We start from the raw sequence: 13,442 nt of genomic DNA on the forward strand, positions 1-13,442 counted from the left end.
CAAAAGGGGTCTTTTTTGGCAGAACCTGTCCTACATGCAAAATTTCGTTCCCTGTATCGTATTTATAAATTATAATTGACAGACGGACGTACAGACACTTATGGGTAGATCGACTCAGGTATGGCTAATGAAAATATATGGCACATAGGTTAAAGAAAAATATGCTATTTTGAAATCTTGACCATGCCCAGATGAAGTCCAAAGATGGGACACATTAGTCCACTTCTTCTGTGGGGTAGGTACCAGAAGAAGTGGGGAATGTACCAGAAGAAGCGAATGGAATGTCCGATTTGAAACGAAAGGAATTTCCTCTCTTTCTGGTATTCCCCCATAAAGGGTCAATATTTTTTCAGCTTGTAAATTTAATTTGAAGCGATTTGAAATAACTGATTTGATCAACATTAAAGCAAATAATAAAATCTGTGTGTAATTCCGAAGACCGCCGCAAGCCATAGGCTGAGGGTCAGCAATACCGACTGGCACTTATTTACTTGTTGGTATATCCATTAGCTCCGGCTTGAAATTTCATTGCAGTTGATGAAAACAGGAAGCAAAATCTCAACTATGGACCGAACTTGTGGTGTTTTTTCGGTATCAGGTCTTCTGGGCCGATATGCCAATATCATCAGGAGCCCTTATTTGATTTTTCGATGATAACCCCGTTTTTGTACAGGGTTTAATTAATCGAATTAACTTATGCCACATGAGCTAATAACGTGAAGCAACTGTCAGCATGACAGTTACGTGGATCCGATGTTAGAACAATAGTGCATGCAGACAATTTATTTCATGTGATTAGGGATCTGTCGTCCGCAAATTGGCCTTAGTTAGGTAAACATTTCCGATAGTTCTTCATTATCTGCAATTTATGCGAAATTCATTTAGATATATAGTTTTTTCAGAAAAGATCGCGTAAAGGTGGAAGAGGGCGATGAAACATACGAATATCGATTTCTTGACCCTATCTGAAATCTATGAAATATTTGAAGTATTTAGTTAACAGTTCAGAAAATAAGGACGAAAAGACGCACAAGAATTGTTTCCTTCTGGATTTTCAATATTCTCATAATGAAGTTTCCACCCACAAAAATTTGTTACATAGTGTAATCGGATGCCTTTAATACCCCACCTATTCTCAGTTCCAAAAAAATAATTTTGGTTTTTGATTTTATTCGAACCTACACTAATTCAAGTGTACAAGTGAAAATCTCAACTGATCTTGATATAGCCGATTTATTTTGTCAGCATTAAGCTACAGCTGAAGTGCTTCTCCAACTTTAAAGTGTTTCGAACGGTATTTTTACGAATGGCGGGCACGATAATTCAAAAACTAATAACCCAATCGGTTCCAAATTTTGACACGATTCTCTGTGAGTGTATAGTGTATTCACCAATTGGATTTTCATAGTTCATACGATAACTATGAAAATCCAATTGGTGAATATCTTCCTTGTTTTTAACTTAGTTTGTGATCAAAAATAGGTGATTTTCCAAAACAAAAAAAGTTCAAACTTCCGACATTTAGTATATATTTTTTTAATCCTGACATGTACTCTTTATAGAACCGATTTTTCGGATTGTTCCAGTGAAGAGTTATCATCATAAAAAACAATAACAAACTAATTTTGAAATTTATCTTTCTTTTCTTTTAAATCTTCACATATATATGCGCATTTATTCATAACAATCATATAGCAACATCAATTGGCATTGTCTTTGTTGAAATAAATGATTGGGTGCCAAATCAGGGCGGACCTATCTATTCCATATTTTGCCTATCTCAAATATCATTTAGATACACTCCATATATATCTGATAAATTACTGATTTCTTACAAGTCAACGTGATAATTTAATTATAAATAAATAATAGATGAATTCATATGTTTTGAGCTTTCATATACATTCTTTGACGTAAAGTGGCGTGGAGCACCATTAAATATTTATTACATAAATAAAAGATGACCACTTTTAGCTTCGAATGACTTGATTTTGACACAGTAATTATAATGTAAATAGGAAATTTCCATTTCCACAATGGCATATCGAACGAAACACCCACTCATGGGAGGGAAGCCTGAAAATGTTTTGAATTTTCGAGGGTATTACCCTACTAGCTGTCGTTTTTGTTTTCAATTGAAAGGAAAATCTACCTTTATTTGCATACGTTATTACTCAGCTGCAGAGATTTCCACACAAACACACACGAATGTACACATTGAAAATATGTGAATGTAAAGATAACAACAATGAACAACAATTTGATTTCAATAAATTTAACTGCGATAAATGTTCAATTAAATGCATCACTTGAACTATGGAACCAGCGAACCGTAAATGGTTTTTTATGAATTCATTCATTTATTTATGCGTTGTTATGAAATCAAAGCATAACTCTATGGAGACCATGTATGAATTCACAGATACTACATATGTTTGTTTGTGATCAGAAAATAAGGTTGCTTGTAAAACATACATAATCTTGTCACAACAAATGAGTAGTAATAATAGCTCTGAGAAATCACAAACATAAATAAATGTTCAGTTTAATATTAATTTGTTTATTTATTTTATTGAACTATAGAATAGCAAATAAATCGACAATATCATCGGACAATAGTTTATTTATAGCATTTTTCAAACATTTTTATTTAACTAATTTTTAAATAATATATGTTAAGCTCTAACACTTTTGCTGTCCATCTCTTTGTTCTATTTAAGTTTACGAACAATCAATTTAAGATTTACCTGTGAAATTGTGCACACACATTGCTACTATTCCTTAGATGTTTGGTATGGCAAATGGGATTTATCGGTTCACGTTTTGGAATAGATATTTTGAAGTTTCAGACCACATTCCACCAAAACCGCAGTTCATTTATATTTTGGAGGGTGAATCAATTTTTTACAGGAAAGTTTAGATTTGTTCTCATGTTTTGACAATATTATCCAATTGGTTTTAAATTTGTTCGAAACTGGTGAGAACCGGTTCAGTTTTCGATATATATCCCATATATATTTTCGTCCGGTTTCACGTAAAATGAGTCTAGAATGAATGGCGTCAAGTTTTCTTTAAATCGGTTCTGATTTAGTTATAGCTCTCATATGTATTTGTTTAACATTCATAAATCGAGTGTATATTAGCACTCCGTTAGCAACACATTGAAACCCCATTACTAAATACATATATTCTTGGCAAGAACAATAGTCTATTAGTAAATCTAGGATTTTTTTCGTCATAATTAGAGCAGGGTTTATTAAATAAATAAATATCACATATTCGGGGACGCTGTTGATGAGCCAGCAAGAAAAAAGTGAACACTTCAATAGGGAGGATCGAAAATGGATGTCAAAGTTTTAAAAAATTAAATAATTCTGATTATATTTGAATACGTTTTACAGAGATCTATGGTTCAAATTCGAAGATCGGAAATATTGGTCCACTTCTTCTGGGACCTCCCCTTACAAAGTGCTCAAAATTGTACTAAATATTAATTTTATAATGTTATGCGAACTGATTATCCGCACTTAAACCACACTTTGCCAATCTTTTATAATTAGGAAACATAGATCAAGTCGGAAGGACCCGTCGGAGGTTATACATATGTCGGCAACACTGACTTATTTTATTAAAAATTTAAATGCAATTTCAACGACTATGTCTATATTATCGGCAATTACTCTTAAGTTTATGAACGGTTACAAAATTGTGGACAGAGAACATATCAAGGCGTCGATTGGTGCTATAACCATCAAAATATCCTCAGGCACTGTTTGCACTAGGTTCTGAAACTCATTTTAAATTATGATGGGAAATATGTCTGAATCTGAACCGATTTCGACAAAACTTTTTACACGTCATTCTGGCTTCATGTCTGCCTCGATCGGATAAACATTGGGACTATGGACCAGAAATCCTTTTTTTTGTCATAATTAGATCCGTGGGTTTATGAAGGGGCTCTGAAGATTCTGCAAGAAAAAGGGTGGTGCATATGAAGGGAGTAACCGATATCATCCAAACTTTGTGCATTGTAATATTTTTGACAAACTTAAATCGTGTTCGATAATAGGTCCACTATTTCTGGTACCTCCCACACAAAATGCTCAACATTTTGCTGAAAATTAATTTTATAATACCTTACGATCTATCCGATTTTAACTAAAATACTTCAAAATAATTTCAATTTTTGAGAATTTGAATTTGTTGCATAGATCAAATACAAAGATGGGACCCCTCAGTCAACTCCTTGTGGTTCCTCCTCCTTAATTCAATATCAAGCAAACTTAGTTAAAAACCAGTATGGAAAGTAGTAAAGTCGGACTCAAACCCTTCCCCACATATGTAGCATGTCAATGTTCCCTCGAAGGAACATACTCATGTCATTCTACAACCTATGATAAATGTAATTTTATTCGGACAGATTTAGAGTCGTCTGCGTACCATGAGACAAATTTATGGAAAACGATGTATAGTAAAATTGATACATGATATTCGGTACGTCGCACTGTTAAAATTTAAATCTCATTGGAAGCTATATCTAAATCTGAACCGATTTTCACGAATCTTAACACTCATCTTTCTAGACTTAACTCAGTACGTTATGGCAAATTTCGTGCAAATCGAAGGATATATGGGGACTTTGGTCCACTATTTACTTAAAATCGAACGAAAATATATATGGGAGCTATATATAAATCTGAAACGATTTTCGTGAAACTTAACACACATCACTCTAGACTTAATTTAGTGTTTGTAACAGGCAAAAGGAAACGAGATAGACACATGGTTCCTTTCACTTTCTGAGTTATGCATGTATGTCCGTCCGTCTGTAGATGTTAAATTGTAAACAAAGTACAGGTCGCATTTATGATCCGATTTGGATGAAATTTGGCACAAGTCACTTATTTTGCCCAAGGACGAACCCTATTGAAATTGGGAAAAATCGGTTTAGATTTATATATAGCTCTCATATATATTTTCGTCCGATTTAAGGTAAATGGGGCACCAAAGTCCCTCTATATCTTTCGATTTGCTCGAGATTTGGTACAGAGTACTGAATTAGTTCCAGAATGGTATGTGCCAAGTTTCGAGAAAATCTCTCATATATAGTTTCGCCCGATTTTAGGTACGAATTTTGGCATAACGTACTGAATTAAGTCTAGAATGATGTCTGCTAAGCTTCGTGAAAATCGGTTTAGATTTAGATATAGCTCCTATATATAGTTTCAACCGATTTAGTGTAAATGGTGCATCAAAGTCCCTTCAAGTCTTTCGATTTGCACGAATTTTGGTATAGCGTATTGATTTAAGTTGTCTGTTGAGTTTCGTGAATATGGGTTCAGATTTGGATATAGCTCCCATATATTTATTTTCCACGGTTATGGTCCACCAAAGTCCCTGCAAATCATTTGATTTGTACATAGCGTACTGAATTAAGTCTAGAATGATGTCTACGAAGTTGCGTGGAAATCAGTTCAGGTTTAGATATAGCTCCCACACATATTTTAAGCAATACATCATACCAAATAGCGTGTGTCAAGTTTACTTTAAATTCATTTAAAAAATTTAACATAGGTTTACATATATCATATATTAAAGATCATATATTCATGTCAATGTTTCTTCAAAAAGGCGACGTCTGTTAGGATCAGTGTTGCCAATTTAGCACTTTTAGTGCTAGATTTAGCACTTTTTAAACTCGTTTAGCACCAACAAAATTGATCTAGCACCTAGCACTTTTTTTAGCATTTTTTTGTTCTAGGATTTTTTCAAAATTTTTAGTATCACTCCAAAAAATTATCGTTTTTCGATTTTACATTGACACATTGAAGTTTCCCATATTGGATTTGATTTTCCAATGTATTTTTCTAGCGAGTGGAGCAGTATAGTCGGGCGGGGCTATCCATACATTTTCTGCGAAACTAATTGCCGTGTGGTAAAAGTTCTGCGAGATATCCACTTTCTGGTGTTATATATAATAATACTACAATATTAGAATATAATAACTAAAAAACGATGTTAAGTTCGGCTCGGTCGAACTTTTGATAACCTCCACCATGAGGATGACAACCTAAATATCTAAAATAATGGGACCCTGAAAAAAAGAAAAAAAACAAATACGTTAGAAAAATATAACGGGGGTACCGTTATATGGTGGGATAACCTGAAACTTGGGTCAATATTACTAATTTTTGGCACGGATATGTGTCATTCAATGAGAATCAAAATACAAAATTAGAGCCAGTTGATTGGAAGTGTGTCAAAAATGCCCAAAACACCGAATATTGGGGGTAGCGTTATATGGGTACCCCCTAGGAGTACTAACAATGTATGCGCAACGCACGACGGACTGACGGATTTGCGTAAATCGACATAACATTTATATACTTTGTGGTGTCTCCGGGGAATATTTCGAGGTTTTGCAAACGAAATGACATTTTTTCATCTTAGTGTATACAAATCAATATAATTTAAATAAATTTAAAGGGCAGCTTTACCTCTCTTGACAGTAAAAAATGTCATGGAATAATTTTTTTAAATGTCTTGCTAGTCTTGGTTCATTCAATTAAAAAATATTGACAGATTATTATCAATGCAGCCACGCTTTTTCGTTGACTAGATGTCCCGTATTTATTGGTTTATTGGTGTTCGGGTTGTATAAGTGGCATCTAGACAAAAATCACACTTTTTTGTGCATTTCATCTTATAAAAATCATCGGTTCAAAACTATAGATTGTCGCACTTCACCATAACCGGAACTTTATGCCAAATTGGATAGCTATCATCTAGAGTAGTAATGGTAACACTAAACACTATTAGAATATGTAGAACCCCATGTCAAATTTTGGGATCTCTAGAGAGGCCAGAAAAACATATAAAATGCTCTTGGTTGACTTCAACAGCCAAATATTTACCGATTTTACTAAACACAATAAGTGTCTTAACTGGCTAGAACCCGATATTCAAAATATAGTGACAACTGTTTCACAGCTGTGACCGTTACTTTAATTTTCTAGGAAATATAAACTATAATCAAAATTCTTCATATTCATTTTTAGCACTTTTTTCTGGCACATTTCTAAAATTTTTAGCACTTTTTAGCATCTTTTTCAACAAAATCTAGCATTTTTTCTCAATGAAGTTTTGGCAACACTGGTTAGGATACATATGTTGAATATACCCAAAGTGGCGAAGGGTATCATATAGTCGGCCCAGTCCGACTTTACTTCTTTCCTTACTGGTTTTTAATATGAAAGTCTACCTGAAATGGAATTTTTGCCGAAAAATGGATTCCTGTCCATAGAGAATCGTTAATAAAGTAGTAAATATATATAAATCAATATAAATCTGGATTGATTTCAGCAATCCTGAATTCATGTGAGTTTTGTGCATCATTTAAATCAATTCGGACAGAGTCATATATGGGAGCTATGTCTAAATCTGAACATATTTCGACATAGCTTTATACACGTCATTCTAGGTTCATTTTGGTATGCAGTACAATTTTCTGCTTCAATGGGAAAAACATTAGGACTGTGGTGCACTATTGTAAAATCGGGCGAGGTTTATCTGATCGAATTTTTACCAATTTCAATAGGCCAAATACTTGAGCTGAATCACATATCATGCAATTCGGGTCATATGATTCTATGCATATTCTACAAAGTTATTATGGGTCCATCTTGTTTTCTTTTGTATATTAAAAACATATGCACATATGTACCACAGTGCAGTATGCTTTAAAATTAATAATTATTTGGTGATGTGTTACTGTTCTACATTTTTAAAACTGTTAAGGTATTTTCAAATTACTGACATAAAAATACCAATGGTGAAAAGTGTTGCAAAGTAATTTACTTACTATTTTGTGTTCTTTTTTTAATCATTAATTGTAGTGAGAAATAAAATAAAAAAACACTTAACACAATAGAATATAGAGAATACCAAACAAATATTCATATTACCAAGTGTGTTTTTAATTGTTAATAACATTATATTTTCTTTAAATCTGTATTATAAATTACAACAATTTTATTCAATTCTTAGAAATATCTTAAATCAATAAAGTTTCCACTATGTCCATATCATATTCGTTTGTGTCCTTGTCCCAATATATTGAGTTAGTTAAATTCAATTGACATTCTTACATCTTAAAGACTTTAAAGTCAAGATAATTTTCTTCAGTCATTTCTTGATAATTTACCAAAATTTTCCGAAAACCATTCTTACTACATTTAATATCAACTAGTTCAGACAATAATGACGCATTTAATTGTGAACGAATGGAAAACAACCGCCAATCATTCAGCAGACAAATAAACCGAAAATAAATATTTTTTTGAAGAAAGGCGAATGGTGATGTACAATTTATGAAGTCTTTGCATGAACATTTTCAATTGTGTAACAAAACGCTCGTTAATATCATTCAAACGAAACACTTGTCATAATTTTAATGACACTCATACAAATGCGGTTAGCGTGCACACACACATACACGCGCTTACATACAAATTATTATCTGCATCGCAGAGTCTTTTTTGTTATTTTTCCAAACAAGAAGTATACCCAATACAAAATTACATTTGCATGAGTTAATAATTAAATCAGATTCGTATATGTACATATAATGTTGGCTAAGAATATGATTGCAATTTATGTTGTGTGTCGTGCAACCGTGTTGTATGCATACAAAATCACATGACTTTTTGTGAATGACAGCTAATAATGAAGACATGAGAGAATTATTACATTTGGTTGGAATATGGAGGAAACGCAGTTAACGGATATTGGTTTTCTTAAAGAAGTATTTTTCAAATCAGAAAAGCACAAATAAATAATTGGAATTCGTTATGAGCGTTTAAGCAACATCCTCGCTTCTCTTGCTACCTTAATTGTATTGAACACATCGTTTGCGTGCACTTTATTATGGTCAAAAAAGATCGACATTTTCTAAGAATTTTGTACTTAATTACAAACATATAAAAACGCTTTACTTAGTCCGGTCCGAACTTTTTTATAGGCTTTATTGTGAGTTACAAAATCAAAATAACTAAAATCTGTCAGAACTTTAATATGTCATGTAAAATGATGCAGGGGAAATCGAAATATCAAACTACGAACTCTCAGTTTGGAAAATTGCGCTAGGACCTTGGACGTACTGAAATAGTCAAAATAATAAAAATTGGGGGAACTGTTATATGAGGGCCAGAACGAGGACAGATATTGATCATTTTTGTATGTAGATGAGATCATATTATATTATTATTTTAAATTCAGTTGAAATACGAAATTATTTCGCTATATTTGACCGATTCCCAGGTCATTTCCCATGTCGTTTATAGAGCGATTTGAAAAACACAAGTTTTCGGTACATTTCATCCTTTAAATAACATCCGATCTTTTCCGAAAATTTATAAGCGTCGTCCTTGACCATAAACAATTTTCTAGCCATCAGCGCGACATCTCGTCCTATTTAAGTATAACTACCACATCCGAGTACATACAACAACATAGTTGCTATCAATTAAAGGCCATCAACTCCTCCTGAATATACTATCATCTTATCGGGTATATGCCCTTCAGGAGTAAATATAAACGCCCCAGAATACAATATTGACCGATATTCATAAAACAGTCGAGCTTATTCTATGGAGAGACCCCTTTCTCTGTACAAAATTTCTTGACGTTCGGTCATAATTGTGTCCTCTAGAGCGACCAGAAAAACGGACAAAAAATAACGTTTTTGGTCCATTTCACCCCCTAATATTATCAAAAACAAGAGGATTCCACTTTGGACAGAACCCATCCTACATGCATAATTTCGTGACGATTGTCCATAACTGTGGCTGTATCGTGACACACATGTCTAGATCGATTCAGCTAGTCAAGATCGGTATACTTAAAGGGTGGTAGGACCAATATTTAGCGGCTTACAAACTCTTGGGGCTTCACAAAGCTGTAATACCCTGACAGCATATTTGTATAGGGTATAATTATCCAACTCGAAACTAGCCAGTGACCTCCGCAAACCAAAATAACAAATTATTATATTGATTTCAATTAGTCTTTGGTATTTTCTACCCTCATTCAGTGAGTAGAAAATTTCACTGAAAGAATCCGTCTGAATAATGGTAGTTATTAAGTTAAGTCGCTGAATAAATATAAGGGCGCCATTCTCGTAATTTTTATATAAAAACATATTTAAAAAATCTACAAATCCAAACCTAAAAAACTTTTTTTTTATAATATCACCAAACACTCGCATACATTTTTTCGTCATAAATTTTGAAATAAGAAAACAATTTTCACTCCAACACTTGGCATCCATCCCAGGTTTAACGCACCACAGACAACAATTAACGAATAGCTAACCGTTGAAAGGCTTTCTCAATGGATTTCAACAGAAATTCGCTCATAATGTTCTCTACGTGACTGAAACAGTAAAAAAGCACCATGTCGTCCCAACAAGTCCCCTCTTTACACCCATACGTACGTACATCCATCCATACATCTGTCCGCGTCTGTGCAGTGACAGAAATTTAATGACATAACGACACAAACGGAGACACTTTAATTTCTTGATAAAATTCACTATTACAAAAGTAACAACTTTTTGTTTTAAGTTGCAAAATCTGATTTGTTGTTGTTTTTTTCTCGTTTTTTTACAGTATTTACAGCTGTTGCTGACGCTGACACTAACGTTGCCATTGCTAACACACACATATCCTGCTGCCGAGGAAAAATCTCTACCCCTGGACGACGTTGGGGTTGTGGATAACGACGAAGCTGCCAGTGCCAAAGATTCACAATTGCAAAAGCGTTCGGGCAGCACTGATTATGCGTTACATTTGAAATCCGGTTTACTGTCCGGTCTGGGGCATGCCTCTGCCTCGATAGCATCCAGCAGTTCGGGTGGTAGCAGTGGCGGTGGTTATGCTTATAAACCCCATGGAGATGGACATCATGTAAGTGTTTCATTTCTCGATTTTTGTTTTTTTTTCGTTCATTTGCAAATGTGGTGTTACCCAATGAAATGTATCATCGAACGAACGAGCGACTGGCATGTTAATTCATTTTGTTTCACTATTTCCCTTTGGTTTCTTTCTTTCTACCACTTCCACAGATACATGGCCACGTTGAATTCGATCCATGGTCTTTGAAAAAGTCTGTCTTGAACACCATATTCCAGGCGGTGAAGGCGATTACCGGCGGTGTGACAGCCCTCAAGGGTCAACTGATTAAGGGCAGTGGTTATGCTCTCAGTGCCAGTGGCAATTTGGTTGCTGCATCCGGTGACAAGGTTACCGACGTTGGCAAGTACATTATTAATTCGGCACAATCGAAACTGCATCCCATACCCAGCGGCCATGGCGGCAGCAGCCACGGCGGTGGTGGTGGTGTCTTTGCTAAATTCGCCTCCCTCTCCGGTGCTTCGTCAGGTGGCAGCAGTAGTAGCGGCGGCAAGCCATCAGGAGGCGGTCATGTCGTGCACACTGAGAGTAAGTAGAAAGAAAGAAAGAAGTTTTGCATAATTTATAAATGAAGGTAATTAGAAATCAATTTAACGCTAATTAGAAATGAACGGCGTTTAACATTTTCATTCAAAGAATTTGGTAAATAGTTGGGCATTTGTTAGGTTAATTGGAAAATTGTTAGTGATGACTTTATTGAAAAGCAAATGGAAAATTTTGAAAATGAAAATGTGACGAGTTACTGAATGTGTAACACACATATACGGTAAAATTTTATTTATTTGAATTTTGTCTGTAAGAGCGATGATCAATTACATGATTTTTAAGTAAGTGTTTCTCTTTCGAGTCGAGCTTAATAATCGAAGTTTTGCAATGAAAAGGAAAGCCGCAATAACACTGTTCTACAAAACAACAACAACAAAAATTATTCAGCGGATCTAATGTACCAATTCAGTTTAGTTGGAGTCCCTGGAACACGAAAATACCTTTGGTTTCGCCTTGACCAGCATTCGAACTTTTTATACCTACCACAATAAGGTGTAGCGTATATTAAATTTGTCATTCCGTTTGCAACACCTCGACATATTGACCCGAGACCCCATAAAGTATATATATTTTGATCAGGATAAAATTCTATATCTTGTTATGCGTTTCCGCCTGTTTAAATCAAGATAAGGATCGCAATGTTTAAAATAGAGCTCAGAAATTTTGCACAGACATGGGATATATCCGTCAACGTTTTGGTGTAACTCTCCCACATAACGATACCCCGCAATATTGGGTATTTTGGGGATTTGGAACACGTTTTCCAACCGAATTAGTTCTAATATCGCATTTTGTGTTCTCATTATAAGGCACATATAAACATAAAAAAAATGATTCAAGTTTCCACTTCAGTCGAAGTTGCTGTAATTTTGGGGTTCTCATTACATAGCATGTTTCATGTTTTTAAATTAAATTAGCTGTAATTTGGTATTTGGGTACTAAAATTATTAATATTCAACCAAGTTTGAGTGTAGCTATCATATAACGGTACCCCCACATCTCTATACTAAAAATGGTTTCACTGCCCGAAATGATCAACATTGATCTTCGTATTGGTAAAGCCGCATAACGCCAGTTCCCCTATTGTGTAATCATCTTTTTCTCATGTCTTTTTCGGCATATTCAAGTTCCTATCAATAATTTTATATATTTTGAATTTCATCCTCATGGTGGAGGGTATAAAAAGTTCGGCCAAGCCAAACTTAACGTCGTTTTAACTTGTTTATTTTAGAATACACCGTCCAAGGAAGCTACCCCTAAATGTTCAACTGCTGTTTTTCCTACAATTGCAATTTAACTAAAACCATAATTAAAAATGTTAAAAAAAACAAGTTTAAAAATGCGTAAAGTTCGATCGGATCGAACTTTGGATACCCTCCACCATAGGAATACAAAATTCCGCAATTTCAATGTGGGGCTTCCCTAAAATCTCAAAACCCCAAAATGTTGACCTATATTATTAAATCATGGTAGTGTAAAACATGTATACCCCAAAATATCGAATGCGGGGTATCGTTATATGGGGCTACCAGAAACAGTTGACCTATATTTATAATTTTTAGTGGAGCGAATTCCGTTGAAAAACGCACTCAAGAACCGCAAAATACCAAAAAATTGTGGGGGTGGTAATCATATGTGGGAGCTATGCCTAAACGTGGACCGATATAGCCCAGCTTCGAACTTGACCTGCTTGCAAACAAATGACGACTAAATGCTAAATTTTGGCGATCTCTCTCAATTCGTTTAGACGCAAGAGTGATTACAACTTAAATTTGACGCTGATTATAGAGTCGGAAATAATTATTTCTACTAACGGAAAAACAAAATTAATATACCCACCATACTAGCGACGTAGCCAGAGGGGGCTTCTGCTCAGATGTGTAATTGTGAAAGAATTGTTTTGAGGGAACACCTTGCTTTTTTATG

General features: G+C 34.5%; 1 protein-coding gene across 1 annotated transcript in view; it reads left to right on the forward strand.

Moving 5' to 3' along the window:
* The window catches only part of LOC133328780 (uncharacterized), a 34,187-nt gene that overhangs the window by 5,839 nt on the left and 14,906 nt on the right, over positions 1 to 13,442 (forward strand). Inside the window, exons 2-3 of the mRNA XM_061537325.1 lie at positions 10,668 to 10,964; positions 11,123 to 11,498. Coding sequence (XP_061393309.1) covers positions 10,668 to 10,964; positions 11,123 to 11,498 — 673 coding nt within the window. The remainder of the gene's footprint in view (positions 1 to 10,667; positions 10,965 to 11,122; positions 11,499 to 13,442) is intronic.

This window comes from Musca vetustissima, unplaced genomic scaffold (genome assembly GCF_032173495.1).
Source record: "Musca vetustissima isolate MV318-11 ecotype Yass unplaced genomic scaffold, APGP_CSIRO_Mvet_v1 utg18749, whole genome shotgun sequence".
Classification (NCBI taxonomy): Eukaryota; Metazoa; Arthropoda; class Insecta; order Diptera; family Muscidae; genus Musca; species Musca vetustissima.